Raw genomic sequence first — 16972 nt, 5'->3', positions numbered from 1 at the left:
ACTCTGTAAAGCATACACCATTCTTGTTAATAAAACACCATCACACCCGTTTAAAATACATATCGTGGTATGAATGCTACGCCAGTATCACCAAAGTCATATTGTCGCCTTCCCAATATGTTTGTCAGAATAACGGTATCTTTGTAAAATTTCCTGGGGGAGAAACAGATTTATATCAAACATTCTCCCGTTCCCTATATAAAAAAAGAGGTTGACACGCATCATCATCTTGATTTCTGCCGTGGAGAGTCGCTTCCACAGATGGTAACGCCGAGTAAATGCTTCACCCTTTAATTGGTTTGTTCTGCTCCAGGAGATACCTGCGCATGAACTCAGGCTCATAAGCTTTTACTCATTTAAACGCTGAAAGCAAGAATTAGGGCTTTAAGATAAAATGAGGAAACTGGTTTTGGTCACCTATCAGCCGTATTCACCTGAAGTCAATCCACGGGCGAAGACAGGGAGACGCGGCTCCATGGATTTGTAACATCTCCCTAGACAAAACTGTTCAACGCTTGCCTTAAATAGTTGCCTCAATTGCTGCAAATAAAGCGATCTATTGACAGAATTAAAGGCTTGTTACAGAGAAAACAGCTTTACGCGTTTATTATTTGAAGAGTTTCAATTTTAAGGTAATTTTATAAGTGGATTTTTACTCTATGAAACTCTTCTCATCTGCGTTTGGGCTGGTGTAAAACGTGTCACCGAACAGAGACAACTGTGTCCTGGAGGGGGAGAGAAGGTGAAAGCGCCCGAGGGTGAGTGACCCTACACGTGATATGGAGTCCTGCACTGCCCACAAATAGCTTGAAATAGCTATTTGTCACATTTATTTCCATGCCAGTGGGACATAAAGAATTATTTCATGCAGCTATTTTTCTTTCCTTCTTGTCCAGCTGTCCGATCCCTGGCAAAACGCCCGTCACTTAAGACGCTCTTCGTTCTCATGGGTGCATTTAATAGGCTGAAAACCTACTATATTTTTCATTCGTGCAACCCTTCAAAACCATCTGCAAAGCTTTTCTAATATAATATGCCCCCTGAGATACATGTGCGAAATATCTATGTCACTTGCAGGGAACAAAACAGATTTAAAAGTAAATTTAGGATTTGCGCTTAGAACCTAGTGAACGTATCACTAAAATTACTTTTCAGCCAAAGAGTAGCAAGTGATCACGCACGTGCCACAGCAAAGGCCGAGTGAAATGCATTAGCCAGAAAAACAGTGAATATATTTAATATATTTTTATCTCCTATTTATATACTTGATATATTTTATCTCCCATTCACCCAACAGGAGGCAAGAGCACGCGCACGCAGCTATTGCAGATCGGCTAATGGAGAGCACGTCAGTGATGTGCCCCACTGCTGAGAAGACACCCACACTTGCGACGAAACTAAGTAATTTTGATGGGTGAAACCGACCTCTGAGACCATGAAACAGCGGGACTCTCCCTGATTTCCACAGCTGGTTATCAGCCAGCCCAACTACAGAACTCACAGCGTCAGCTTGGAGCATCCCAGCCCGGAGCTTCTTCTAGTGAGTCACTCGTGAAAACTCAAACAGAACACCCCTCAGCAAGGTCACGCTTCATGAGAAATGAAGACCTTCAACATTAAAACCCTGAAGGTGCTTTTTCTTTCCTTTATTGCTGGGCTTTTTCACACCACAAGGTCCTGACTGCGAAGACGAAGCCATCGCCCACCCTAAAGGAAGATGAAGCCATGCCCAATTCTCCCCAAGGCCATGCAGAACATTTGAAGCACTGAAGCTATGCTTGCCAAACCTGCGCCGGGAGGTTATACGGCACAGCTACTTTGCAAAGCAGGCAACAGCGAAATGGCTCCACTTATCCACTTACCGCTGACATTTTGAGGCCAACACAGTACATGGAGGTTTTATGACCGATAGCAGCACCAAAAATGTTTCCCGACAAAAACAACAGTTAGGTTTCTGAATCTTTAGCACCCACGTGAATTAATTTATGTTACTTTTGATAATTCATTAATTTGCAGTAACACTGAAAAGTAGATTGAAGAGGAGCAAAGGCAGTTTCAAAGTACCGCCTTATTCACATTTTTAAGAATTTAATTTAAGGCTTAAAGTATCTCATTCCCTACGTTGGACTTATTTGAAATCGGTATGACAACGAAAGAAAGGACAGGGGGAAGACGGGCAGAAGGGACAGGTGAGGATGGAGGGGCAGAGGCCTTGCCCTCTACATCAACAAATGGATAGAGGGTGAAGAGCTGTCTCTGGAGAATAGCCATGAGCAGGCTGAAAGCCTATGGGTAAGAATTAAGAGACTGAGGCAACACGGGCAACCATGTGGGCTACAGGCTGCCCCATCAAGGGGAGCCTATGGACGAAGCCTTCTTACTCCAGCTACAGGAGGCATGGTGCTGGCAGGCTCTCGTCGTGCTGGGGGACTTCAACCACCCCAACATCTGCTGGAAATGGCGAGCTCTAGGCAAGGCGGGGATGAAGGGACTTAGAGCAGCCCTGTTGAGAAGGACATGGGGGTACTGGTGGATGAAAAGCTGGACTTAGACTCATAGGGTTGGAAAGGCCCTCTGGAGATCATCTCGTCCAACCCCCCTGCCAGAGCAGGGTCACCCAGAGCAGGTTGCACAGGAATGTGTCCAGGCGGGTTTGGAATGTCTCCAGAGTTGGAGACTCCACCACCTCTCTGGGCAGCCTGTATGAGCCAGCAATGTGGGCTCGCAGCCCACAAAGCCAACCATATCCTGCGCTGCATCAGAAGCAGTGTGCCCAGCAGGGCAAGGGAGGGGATTCTGCCCCTTTACTCTGCCTGCAGTGCTGTGTCCAGCTCTGGGGCCCTCAGCACAGAGACATGGACCTGTTGGAGTGGGTCCGGAGAAGGCCATGAAGATGCTGGGAGGGCTGGAGCCCCTCTGCTGTGAGGACAGGCTGAGAGAGCTGGGGGGTTCAGCCTGGAGAAGAGAAGGCTCCGGAGGGACCTTATTGCGGCCTTTCAGTCCCTAAAGGGGGCTACAGGAAAGATGGGGACAAACTTTCTAACAGGGCCTGTTGAGACAGGACAAGGGGCAATGGTTTTAAAGTAGAAGAGGGAAGATTTAGACTAGACGTAAGGAAGACATTTTTCACAATAAGGGTGGTGAAACCCTGGCCCAGGTTGCCCAGAGAGGTGGTCGATGCCCCATCCCTGGAAACATTCCAGGTCAGGTTGGACGGGACTCCGAGCAACCTGATCCAGTTGAAGATGTCCCTGCTCATGGCAGAGGGAGGGTGGTGGGCTTTAAATGTCCCTTCCAACACAAACTATTCTATCATTCTAAGACAGGGCACAGTTGAAGTGCACTGTAAATCACGCAGTCAGAGTTGTGATAGATGAAATAAGATCTAGCTGTGACTGAGTTGTTCTCTTTCAGGTGCTGTGGGGAAATGTCCACTTGTGATCTCCAATCATGATAGACAAGGAACGAAGGATCAGCCGTACTTCACTCGCTCTGTTCCCACATTGCAAGAACGGACAGTTTCTGTGGGGCAGCTGAGGAACAGCAGTGACACATCCTTGCATCGAAATCTGAGACAGGAATGGGATGGCTGAACAAACCAATTAAAAACCGCGTACTTGACTGAAATCCTTCATGGAGGGTCTTGGAATTGGCCTAGTGAATGAGGAAGATAATCTATCCACTTCATCTTCTCATCTTCAGACAACGGTTAGCACCAGCCAGTTCAGAAGAAAGCATGGGCCGACAGAACTGTAACTTTGCAAAGGTTAGTTCGGTTAGGAATAGTGATTAACTATGGACAGAGCGCAAATCACTTCAATAAGATAATGATGTTCTATACACTCCCTCTGGGGACAAAACAACCTATTACGGCCCTTAATTTTGACTCAGCTTTTTACCAAAGTTCAGGTTGCATCACCATAGGGTATAATTCAACACAGTCGAGAGAAGCAGCACAGCAAATGTTCAAAACCATTTCCATTAGATCGTCAATTTAGCAGTATCAAAACAAGACCATTTTCCTACCTGCTTGTATTCAGATTCTCTTCCAACCAGTACCTGCAGAACGTAACCGACGGGGTCTCCCTTCATGGGTGGGACAGTTTCCCAGGTAATTTCACAGGCGTTTCCTCCCAGCTGTGTCACTCGAGGGGCTACAATACAATTAAATGCGTTACCATTTAATATAAAGGCTGCATTGACATCTGGTTCATGTTCCGCGCATTGTGATATACAGGAACATCTTTAAAAGAGAACTTCAGGACATCACAGGGGTTAGCAGCACATAATCCGTACTCTTATTTACGTGGCCAAAAAATCAAATTGCTGTCACCACTGGATGGAAGGAATTAAAACTGGGGCTGGATTTTTAAGTCACTCAAAAGTCACATTTATTTCAGGACAGTCTTGCCTGATTAAGCAGTTCAGGATTCTTGTGGTATTAAACAATAACAACCGCAGCTCACAGAACACTGCGTGAGATTTAGAGCTGATTAACAAGCTCCTAAGAAGCAGAACCCAAATCACCTCTGCAGAAGGACAGTTAGAGCATCCCTCATCCGTCAGCCGTGTGGGCTGCTGGAAAGGGGGAGTGGAGGTGATAAAACACTTTGAACTTCTAAAATTCAATTGCAGCGCGGTGCGCTGATCTTTTCGAAGCAGAAGCCAACACACAAATTACACTGGCATTGACAAAAGCAGCAAGTTCATGAAGTTCTGAGCAAACATCTGTGCCAGTGGAGACGCCTGCGTATTCCTCCCATGCTACGCACCATTGAAAGAGGGGAATAATATAAAACATTTCATTCAGGAAAACGGGAGAAGGAATGTGAGAAGGAAAGCTAAATCACCTTCTGTATTAGGGATTAAGTCCAGCCTGGGAAGCAAAAGTACAAGCACAGTTTTAAAGACTTGGACTCACAGCTAACTCTGAGCCTGAAATTCAGATGGTCAGACCTGGTATTTCTAGCCAGGCTCAGACCGGTGCTTTCACTACAACTCTAGAGAAATTCAATTTGTCGGCTGTTACAACGGCTGCCGTCCTTGGGAGAGGGTCCCTCACCAGCTGAAAGCCAGAAGACACCACACTGTGCCCACGGCAGCTTGCAGGTGAGGCGAGCAGGGTACCGACAGCATCTTTATAGGTACAACTAAGCATCTGCCACTGGACGGCATCAACACAACCTCAACAGCACCCAGGGGCCACCAGCCTCAAGCCAGCACATGACCGAAAAAATGAAAGAGGGAGAAAAAAAAACAAAACAGAGCTAAACACTTTACCAAGCGGTTAAACACGTGCACGTGCAAGGAGATGAGCTTGTTAAAGGCAATACAGATTCCCAAACCTACGAAAACAGACAACGGGAGAGTCTATCAAAGAAACAAATGCTTCTGCTGCCGCATACATTACATGAATTTTAGACTAATCCGTTACCACCCAAGAGGAACACATGAATCATATGCGGACCCAAATGCAATCAATACCCATTTGCTTCTCTCTGCACATCTGCCAGTGTTGAGAGACTGATAATAGACGCCTTCATCTCAGATGACAGCAACATTCTCAATTATTTCCCGTCCTCCTTCCCTCCCTTACCCCAATACACGTAGATTTTTGTCTGACACTTACAAAACATTGCCATTAACGATAATGCTATTTTAGGGTTGGCATCACTAAGTGAGCAACTGGGATACTTTATACGAGAATAAACACGTGTGTCTGATAAACTTAGCACAGTTGCTCGCGTATCACCTATATTCCTTTGTATTGCTCCGAACACGGAAGGGAATCGGCATCATTTTGCCTCAACAGATCTCGCTTCCCTATAGCAGTACCCCCCCCAAGGCAGCGCTCACTAACGGAGTGTTTGTTGTGCCCTTTTCTCTGTGACAGCCAGTGTTTTGCGATGTACCCGTGGTCCCAGCCCACACACCACCCGGCGCCCGCGCCGTATCTCGACTGCTCGAGAGTCAGTCCGGCGCATGAGTCACGTTGAGGAGGAACTAAATAGGCAGACAGGGAGTACAAAACCAAACCCTAGTTGAGATCTGAATTGAATAAAATGGATTTCTAGCCAACGAAATGCAAGTGTGACTACAGCGCACGCAGGCAACCCTGAGCTAGCGTTACCCACTCAACGCAGCTACGAGAAGCAAGGGCAAGATGGGCTCGGGTGACAAGTGCCCGTGCCAAGGCACCGACACCTTGCAGACGATGCTAAAGCTGTGAAGCACATCCTCCCTGCTACCCTCATCGACGCCAACCTGGTTCGCCTAGGCTTTGCTGGGCTGAATCAGGATAATTCACTTGAATTCACTGAATCAGGATAATTTTCCCTTGGCTTTGCTGGGCTGAATCAGGATAATTCACTGCTGGGTAAGTACAGTTACCCTTGAACATCACGCCAACCACACAGAGATATCTTTGTCCAGAAGCAGCACTGAAGCAAACGCCGAAAGCCAGGGGACAGCCAGATCCAGGTAGGAATGAAGGTGGGATTCTCGCATACGCTGATTTTAGGGTAGTGAAGCCGATGTCCCGATTCAGAGCAGGGACCAGGGAAGCTACACCCCAGCAGGGCTTTCCCTCCCCTCTAAATCTTTGACCATGAACGGTGTCAAAAATCACCAAAGTCCGGTTTTAAAGACAGCAGAGCAAACGAAACCTCTCTGACAAACTACCGGTTGCTGTTTCTCACAGTAAATGGTACCACTTGACAAAGGAGATGTAAGCAGACAGGAGAAAAAGGTGCATCTGGTCTCAGCTCAGCTTATCTCGCCGCCGATACACCGAATCCTCTGCCTTCAGAATAGTTCTCCTTGGAAGGAAGGAGCAAAATTACTCCGAGCAAAATTTACACAGAGGAAAAGAGGTTTCTTTACAAAACTTCGTTTAATTTGGCCTTTTACTCTTCTAGTGGAACACGTGCTAAGTGAGATAAAGAATCTAATGCTTTATGTATGTGACATATCGTTAATAATTTTATAAATCAAAGAAAAATGACTCTGAAGTGCTGTGCTGACCATCACCTACACAACTAAAAACAACACTAAACTTTACTAATGCTTAAATTGGTGTGTACACATATATACTACAGTTGTTACGTCCCTTATAGAAGCGCTGCCGTAATCCAGAGCAATCCCTTGGTAAACATTATTGTTACCAGCAGCATTTTAGCAGTTTAGGTAGAATAAAGTGGTTGGCATAACATTTATATTGTTTATATGAACTTTTTTGGGATAATTTAGCTCCCCGCTGTAACGTAACTTCACAGAAAAAACACACGCAGCGCAAACTGATTTTTCACGTGTTATCGCACACTTATGCTGCTCCTTACAAACTCCCTGCATACTTACCAATTACTGAAATAATTACACGCTATTTATGCATGCGTAAAAAAAAATAGTCTACGACATACCTTTGATTGCCGGTGGGACAGACTTAGTTGTGCAGAAGGTACATATTTCTGAGAAAGGTCCCTCCCCAGCGTCATTGACCGCCTGTATTCTGAACGAGTAACAAGTGGATTCTGTCAGCCGCTGTATCTTGTACGTATGACTTGGTCCCCTATAAATCGGAATAAACCTGGAAACAATGAAAATGAGAACACGTAATTACACTGGAGTGGCACAGACGCTCCCGGCTGTTACACGTATCGGTGCAAGGTATCCGTACCGTGAAAATCGGCTTCGCAGAGCCGTTGAAAGCAAGTATAAAACCAGGGTGTCATTAACACACGAGCAATGATTAGCAGGTTAGGGAAAGCAGCTGGTTGTCTCCTTTGCAGCTAATACTTACCTTGCAAAATGATTACATGAATTATTAGGAAAACGTCTGTCAATGCATTTCTTACTACCCGCTCAGAACAGGTTCAACCTGTGCTCTGCTACAATACACTGCGTGCGCTGCTGGTTTAGAAGCGCGTTTAAAACCAGATGAATACTTTGAATCCTTCATGGCTTGATTTGGACTTTATTGGCACGCTAAGACCACATCTTACATTCATCTGTGCCACCTTAAGCCAGAGCAGCTCTATTTAAATCAGAGCATATGGATTGCATAATGGATGCGTAATTTATTATACACAGTTTTGAAGAGTTTACAGAGCGAAGACAGCCCAACAGCAGAGACAGAAAGAGACCGAGAGAGAGCACGTCGTGGTCTACGGGTGCGAAGGCACAGGGGAAGCATGACCACGGCGAGGGGGATCTGGAGGCGAAGGATGCCAGCTTAGGGGCGCTGGGGGACGCTGCACCGACAGCTCTGCTCCAGAGCAGGCTGAGAAGAAGAAAAAGACCCGACATGAAGGAAGTGACTTCCCAAAATACTTCCATTGACAAGCCCAAACATCAGCACACACAAAACTTGTCCAATAATGTAATGCAGAACAAAATCAATGTCACTTAATCTTAAAAAAAGGCAAACCCAAGTACAGTTACTAGAGATAATGTGACTTCTATTTTCAATTGCTCTGCTTGGATAAATGCTTTTCAGCACTAGTCCTGTGTTAGCCAGCAGTTTCTACCTGAGATCCTGACCCCCTGGATGCCGAGCAGAATGGGGATGAGGAAGCACCCAGCGTCTTGCATCAACCCGCTCGGCCTCCACAGGGGAACAAGGTCTTACTCGCAATAGCCCCGAATCTGGAGAACATAAAATTCACCGCGTAGGATCACACAGGGGTTTGGGTTTTGTTTTGTTTTTTTTTTTTTATGATTTAGTACATTTATTCAAATATCTTAACCATTTCAGCGCATTTGAAATCACCAGGAAGCCAACCAAGAGATTTGTTTTTGACCTCCTCATCTAGGTGCTAGCTTTATCCCGGATAAGTCCTTTGGCTTTTCATGAGATACACAGTATAACCAATTTGAGCATTTCATAGAAACTGGGTCTGTCATTAGCTCTCAGGGACAGAAATCAATTCGTATTACATTACGATTGAAATCCACGGAAGTACAAACAGAGAGGTCAAGAATCATCTGTAATAAAAAAAGAAATGTTCAGGTAATTTAAATTGCTGGAAATGTACTCTGAGGACTAACGTGACTTACTGCACCCCCCGAGTTTTAGTGAGCCCCTCACCTTGATTGTAAATCAAAGGTCTATGCCCACACGTTTTTAAGAGGAGACTTTAAAGGCAATTTCCAAAGAAGAAGGTGGGTTTTTTCCCAACCTTATGCTCACAGAGTTTTGAGGACCGCCTGCTATCCCACATTTTTGAGGGTCACGTAAGCAGCTGCGGCACGCTTCAATAGACTGTTCTCACGGAACAGACCTGTTCTCATGGAATAAAATTTCTTGGGATTTTCTGGGTGATGAAGAAAGCCCAGGTATTTAGGACAGCATTAAGACTGAAGAGACAAGACTACCGTCTCCCTCTCCGCTTCTCGTCGCTCGATCAGGCAGCTGGCTCGGAAACCACTGCAGTACTCACAGAAGCGCAGAGACTTGTCTCTGAGCCTCATCCAAGGGCAACAGACAGCAAAAAAAGATGCAATGCAGTATTTTAGACTAATGACCTCTTTGTAATCATCTGCGGAGCTAGGGAAGCAAGGGAGGACAAATACACCTTACCAGCTAATAGACGAGCATACCCAGACCCCAGTTTGGGCTTACGGTCCACTTGCTAGACATATTTATATGGTGAATACCAATGAGTTAGTCCTCAGATTACACTTTCACCTTTTGGATACGACTTAGGTTTCACAAGACTGAAAAAGTGATGTGGCAAAACCACTCCAGCTCCTCCTGTCATTTGGGAACCGGACTAATACTCCCATCCGGTTTCCGTCTCCCCCCCTATTTACTTCTCTGTCTCCACCTCAAAAAGCACCTGTAATGAAAGCAAACATGGTTACGGAAAAGCCCGCATCCACGTTCAGTACACACGACCGTAATGGAAGCACACTTCAACTTCTGAGATTCAACCATCTTTGAAGAAAGAGGGCTTCCAATTTCGGAAGAAGAAAGGCTGATTACTAAGTCAATCAAATTCAACTGCTGTTAGGCTTTACTATGGCAATAATGCTGTGTGATTGTGTTTGAACATGCAGATCATGATGTAAGCAACATAATGAAGATGGAACATTTTGACTTCAAAATACCAGTGATTTTTTGATAATAACGTAGTATGTTCCTCATGTCTAAAGTAGGCACTTTATACTCCTCCAGAATTATTTCTCTTCTTTTTAAAAATAGTGTAGTTATTTGATGTAGATGGTTTGGACCAATATATCCTACAATCTTTTTCCAGTCTCCTGGGCTTTCTGATGAAGGACCGCAGTGAACTAAAAGTTGAATCAATCAGTGTCATTGCACATTGCTACTGTGATGTGTGCATACATTAAAAATTGTCTAAACTAAGATAATTTGTTCATATTATTAGAAGTTTCATTTTTAAATCTAAAGATTTAGATTTAAATCTAATTTAAAAAGCACATTTAAACGTGAGCTCCATACACCTTTGCCTTGAGGACAAGAGGTAACGGGCACACACTTGAGCATCAGAAGTTCCACTTAAACATGGGGAGCAACTTCTTTCCTTTGAGGGTGGCAGAGCCCTGGCACAGGCTGCCCAGAGAGGTGGGGGAGTCTCCGTCTCTGCAGACATTCCAAACCCGCCTGGACGCGTTCCTGTGCCACCTGCTCTGGATGACCCTGCTCTGGCGGGGGGTTGGACGAGATGATCTCCAGAGGGCCCTTCCGACCCTGTGATTCTATGATTCTTGGCAAGCCTGACATTGTTCACTGTGTTTTATCCTTGTTCCATGCATTTTCTTACGAACAAGCCAGTTTTGAGCTTGTTTGCAAGGATTTAATCTCTTATGCCTGTTAAAGTTGACTTAATCTGCATATAGAAAAGCTCCCATGTTCTCCATCTCCCTCTCATCTTCTTCCAGCCTCTACCCAGTTCTCTGTCTGAACGTGGACAGTGAGTTTTCCTTCTTCACATGTTGCGGGATGTCATAAACATGGTCATTAACAAGACACAGCCATCAAAAGTCTTTCTGGCTTTTCATTTTCAGGGTGATAGATCAACTATGTTGGGGGGTGGGTGTTTTTTTCTACATCCCCCTTCACTTATCTAACAGAGCTTTACGTCATTCATAAATGGAATGTGAGAAGACACAAGTCCCAGACTCCACAGGGCAGCGACACAACTTGCACATCAGGCCATGGGAGCTGGGAGGCTTGTAGAGCAGGGACATGGCTCCGGAGAGCCTCCTCCATCCCTCCTCCCCGCACAGCGGGGCTGGAGCTGAGGGACGGGCACATGGTTGGACATGACCAAAATACTGCCATTTCTCGTCCCTTCAATCAAAATGGACGTGCTTTTAGCCGCAATGTTGAAAACGTTAGTTTAAACTTTAGTGAAATCATGCCCAAATACTAATGCGCGGATGTTTGCGGTGAAGGTCCCTTGGGAAGTGTGGCTGCTGCGACTGCCCAGCCTCCCTGAGCTGCCTGTCCCCGTCCCCGTGATGCTCCTTCAGTACCAATACTTATAGCGTTAAACGGTGAACTGGATTTGAGAACCGATAGAGGTTAAAAATCTCTGTCAATTGGTAGTCTTATACTGGATTAGTTCCCTGGCTGGTCCAATGTTACAGTAGGACAGTTGTACTGGTAAAACTGTGGGGATAGTACGGGGACTCAAGTGGTTCAAACAAGCCCAAAATGCTCCTATACACTTACAGAAATATGTGTTTTCACTTTGGTTTCCTATTTCTCCATCACTCTCCCCTTCCAAGACAGACAAAACCAGAAGACAAAACATGCTCAGAGTGTGTCTCAGCCAAGATGCCCTCATCCTCCAACCCCTACCCGCTTTCACGCAGCTCCCTAAAGCGTGCTAATAAGCACCAAGAAATTTTCAATTCTAAGAGCTCTGCCCAGTTGAATTTAAAGACCGCAGGCTGCATACCCTAAACTGGTACCCGGTCTTTGAAAAAAAGACTGCCTCTGTGCGTTAATGGCATTCTCAAAACAGTTGCATTATTATTATTTTTTTTTAAGTTTGCACCATCCCCGAGTAAATCTGTATTATTCAAATGCAACGTGCTGCAGTGTTTCCTCTCCTCTCCAGTAAAGGAACAGCAGAAAGTGAAAAGAAAGCAACTTTCTCCAGGGATGGAGACACCCCCCAGAGGCTCCTGCCCCCTCATCTCACTCCAGCGATCCCAGCTCTCCCCTTCCCAGACATTCTCATGTCGGTCACGGATTATTCATTTACCTACACACAGCGGAGGAGAGAGAACGCAATGTCCTAGAACGATTGTTTGGGAGACACCACTGCTGTTAGTTTTTCATCAATACCTTTTTATTCTCAGCGAAGATCTTCTTGGAAATGTTTTACATGTTGCAGGTATTTTGTTTCCTCCACTTCAGTCACTTCCAGTCAAGCAGAGGAATATGAACGTACTCGCTCTGTCTCCGCTCATTAGTTCTCAGCACATTTTAATCAGCAGGTTCCCTTTCAAACTCTTGGGTTTTGTTTATATTTTCGTAACCGGTTCGTCCTCACAACAATTTAATTTGAAAGAAAATCTACCGTGCAGCGCTAAATAAGACAGCAATCTTCAGCCAAGTGCACAGGCTAAAATAGCCACCCGAACGAATCTGTTACTGCCTCCCAGAAAAACGTGGTGATCTGCCACAATTTTGGCTGGAGAGAAATCATTAACACAGCACCGGTCTGACCTGGCGACCTGAGGCTTCGTTTCAGTGTACACGGGCAACTGCATAATTAGAAACTAAAGTACCTGAATTTCACAAATCAACAGCTCTTAATATTATTACCGCGACATCCCTGTTATCTGCACAATTATAGCCCCCCCCCTACTGTTTCAGGCTGCTCCTCTATTTTGTTTAAAGAACATTATCAGACACTCACTGATTTATGTGATTTTCCTCCCCACCAGCAGCTCCTTACATTACAGGGTGGCACCCAGGAAAGCAAAGCTTCAAAACAAAACCATCTAATTCATCCCCCGAGATGGAAAACATCCATTTTTTGGAAGCACTTGAGCAGAAAAAAAGGCTGCCCAGCCCCTCAGCTTCCCTGGCGTTACTGCACCTGCACTTTGTTTCACCAACTGGGCCCCGATCCCTAGAGACCACAGTGTTCCAGTACGTCCCTATCTCCAACGCCAACAGCAAGACCAGCGCTCCCTTCTCCACGCTCTCCATGTTGGAATCTGCCCCCATCCCAATCGCCCCCAGCCAAGGCAGATGGGGAGGTTTAACACCTCTTGGCTTTACGTTGAAGGTTGTTCCTGCTGACGCAAGAAAAAGCATCATTCATCTCTACTACACCGAGATGCCAGAAGTAGACTGGAATGAACTCAGTAAATGGGGAACGATGAGAACAGCTTTTGGTGAGGGTCAAAATGGAGCCATTTCGTTTTTTTTTTTTTCAAGGGAGGCTGCAGAGGAGCTCCTGAAGCCAGGAGCTAAGTAGAAAACATGATGAACTAATACATCTCACAATGCGCTAACTTATCCTTCCCCAGCCATCAGCACCTTGAGATCTCTCTCTGATCCACATCTTCAGTACGGAGTGGACTTTTATTCTGTTAAGCTGGCAGAGATACAGGAAAAAGGTCAACACGCATTTTTTTTTTCCCATTTGTGCTCTATTTCAAAATCTTCAGCTCGAAGAGAAAAACTGAACGTTTGCAGCATCCCTCACCCCACATCCATCAGGTGATGGACCATGACCAGCACCAGCCTGACCCAACGTTTTCTGGGTGAAGGCCAGCTTTGGGCCACCTTTCCAAGCCATTCTTCGACATCATCTTTTGCAGGTGGGTGCTGAAGGAAGGGAAACACTGGGACAGCGGTTCCCAAAAGAGTTTTGTGCTCCCCCAACCTCCCCCAAAACCTTACTTCCAGCCCTAACAGGAGGCATGGACCAAACAGATGGGACGCCTTGGCCCCTCTTATCCAAAGATCTGTTTTCTAGAAGATACCTTTTGGAAAGCTTATAATGTCTGCTTGTTCGTGGTATGTTTAGAAAGTAACCTCTGCAACGCACCGTCAATAAAATCTAGGTTTATAGCCATAAGAATAATAACAGGACCCACAGAAGGGGGCAACTTTTCCTTCCTTACCCTTAGAACAGCAAAACTAAGTGGAGAGCAGAAAAAGGCCGGAAGAGAAGTGATAACAGTCAGATGGGAAGAGCTTTGTTTTCTTCACTGAATTACCTAGCAAATCCACAGGCTAGACAAAGACTACGTGCAGCCCAAAATCGATTTTTAGCTTGCTTCTCCCAGATAATCTTTCACCGGCTGCTGAATTTGAGCACCTAATCCATATTTACCACAGATAGTCACTTGTCAGATGGTTGCGATAATTGAAAATGGAGATGCCTTAACCTACAGAAGCTCTCCCATAGCAAGAAAAATGACGTTTTCCGGAAGGAGCTTCTGGGCACATCCAGGAGGAATGGAAGACAGACCAACAAAGAGCCTGACAGATGATTCCTGCACACAGGCACGTCAGAGGCCAAGGAGAAGACAGGAAGAACAATACTGAGCACAACTGAGTGCGAGTTAACAGCATCTGAATGAAAGATCTGGGAGAAATTAGGGAAAGCACCCAGTGGCCTGTCAAAACTATACAACCAAGAAGAACTAGATTACTAGGCAGATACCAGTACCATGGCTTGCAATAGTATTAATAATTAACAGTAGGTTTAAGTAACAGCAGGCCTAACAAAGCTAAAACCAACAAAATCCACCCCCAAAACGCTCTTACAGTCATGCAGTTTTATCATCTTTGTGCACCATTACAATCCAACTTCCCAGTGTGGCAGCGACTACGTGTCTTTGCACCTGAAAATGAATCTCACTCAGCACATCATGCTCAGAACTATTTACTGACCTGACAGTCCCGGTACTCCGGTTTGGCAAAACTCACTACGGAAGCAGAGCCCGGCCTCCAGTTTACCAACTTCAGCAAAATGCAGTTGGAACCTAAAGTTGTGCTCTCGGAAAACCGGCCAACGTGTTCCTGTTGCTCCAAGCTGAAACCCATTTAGCACTTTAGCTATTAAGCAGTCATTACTCTGATTAAGGCATTATTTTTTCTTATGACGTTGTTACGGATGTACAGAAAATAGCTTTCGTTACAGTGACAGTCTTCGGTCTGGATGCTGCTCTTATTTATGATCTACCATCTGGAATATTCAGTTACGGTCGTGAAGTCTGAAGTACCTGCAGATGTACACCGATCAAAACGTAAGAGCAAATTGCTCCACTGTGTTTCTATGTAGTTTCGTTTAATTTCTGCTGAATTTCGCACCAAACCAGCGATTCTTTGAACATACTTATGGAAAAGCACCTAATTCTGCATCTCACTAGATTCCTAACGTCTGAAACATCTAAACTCAAACACGTAACAAGGTTTTCTCACGCCTCGCTACTTCTCGGAAGATGACGCGCACTGAGTTAACTCATGTCTACCAAAAATGTTGGTTTACACCGGTTTCTCGGAAAAAAGCCGAAATGCACGATCGAGTGAAGCTTTTTACACTTGGAACCGTTCTTCCTCTTTCATTCGCGCAGCACTCCCTGCAGAGCCCCAAGTACCTGCTCAGAATGCTCTCAATATAATATACCTAACACAATATATCCTTACCGTTAATAGCAATACTCCTCTACACAATGCAGCAATACGAAATGAAAACAGCCCACCTGAAAGGCTTTTCTGAGTGTTAACTTTATTTAGCCAGGCTTGCAGAGTCAACTGTAGCAGGCCATGTGTCTTGGCGCTAATTCTTAATTTCCTTTCATCGCTGCTTTACCCAATAGGAAAATGATTTTTCCTGCAGGTTTTCGCGAGGATATGTTAATGCAGCTAATTTTACATTTTAATAGAATTTCACAAGCCAGTAGGCCCGATACATATTAGTAATTGCTGAAGTGGGTGTAAATTGTCTTGATCAAATCATGAGCGTAAACAGTTTTTTTAATTAGACTGCTGGAAACTTGCAGTAGCCAGATAATGATTACGCTGGCCATCAGGCAGAGGCAGCGCGGTTAGCAGTTTCTCTCTCTGTGTTTCTGTTCTCCCTCTCCTCACATTAATGCAAACACACGTGTCGAGGCTCATGCATACGACCACTTCCTAACACACAGAGACTGCACTTGGCACCGTCCCTCTGCAAAGACGGCTGCTCAGACCAAACGTCAGACGTGACGTTCCACTTCCGCAGCCAGGGAAATGGCCCTGGACACCGGGACAGATCATCTCCATTTCATTCGTGCCTTCCCTGCGGTTTGTTATACTTCTTCAAGGAGTCACTAGGTCACAGAAACTGTGCTGGAAGGAAGGGAAACCAGTTTCTTCTGCTAGATACAACTTCAGGATGCCTGGGGAGAAAGGGTCTCCAGCACCACTGGGTGAAGAAGACAGGAGGGTGGGAGAATCACTGGAAGCTTCATAAAACCGACCCTTTCTGTAGAAAAAAATGAGCCCATTTGCACCTCTGCATTGGTTTTACTGTTCAAAGCACATTTTAATTTATCTTGGAAATGACCTCCTGACAAGTGCTTTTTGATTCCTCTCACCTTGGAAAATATTGGCATAGATTTTTATAATACGGTACTTTTCTCTCTTTCTTAGAGGCTTTCTATAAACAAGGACATAGCTTACCGTGCGACTGAAATGACAGTACCGCCAGCAGCATCACTAACATCTGGGTTAGCGGGCGCTGAAATGGATGAGATGATACGTCTCCCTTGGCAAACTGGAAAACGTCGCAGGTTTTCCCTTCTCATCCTCAGGCTCTAAAGGCTCTGCTCACAACCTACCAAACAGGAGCCAGGGAAGACGACCTGAACCACGGGAAGGCACCTGAGAGCCTACAGCTCAGAGGTCCTCTGCTGCCTACACCAGGGTAACAGGCACTCCTGGGATAAGGAATGCGAGAGGTGATGCCTCCTAAAATAAATATTCAAGTTA

The 16972-nt window shown here is 45.3% G+C and overlaps 1 protein-coding gene across 1 annotated transcript in view; it reads right to left on the bottom strand.

Annotated features, from left to right (window-relative positions):
• The window catches only part of FNDC3B (fibronectin type III domain containing 3B), a 213868-nt gene that overhangs the window by 8401 nt on the left and 188495 nt on the right, over nt 1-16972 (bottom strand). Inside the window, exons 24-25 of the mRNA XM_063338682.1 lie at nt 7419-7585; nt 4027-4154 (exon numbers count right to left, since the gene is read on the bottom strand). Of these exons, the coding sequence (XP_063194752.1) occupies nt 4027-4154; nt 7419-7585 (295 nt within the window). The remainder of the gene's footprint in view (nt 1-4026; nt 4155-7418; nt 7586-16972) is intronic.

This window comes from Chroicocephalus ridibundus, chromosome 6 (genome assembly GCF_963924245.1).
Source record: "Chroicocephalus ridibundus chromosome 6, bChrRid1.1, whole genome shotgun sequence".
NCBI classification, from domain to species: domain Eukaryota; kingdom Metazoa; phylum Chordata; class Aves; order Charadriiformes; family Laridae; genus Chroicocephalus; species Chroicocephalus ridibundus.
Note: the sequence above shows the minus strand (reverse complement) of the source record. Positions and strands in the feature narration are given on the sequence as shown.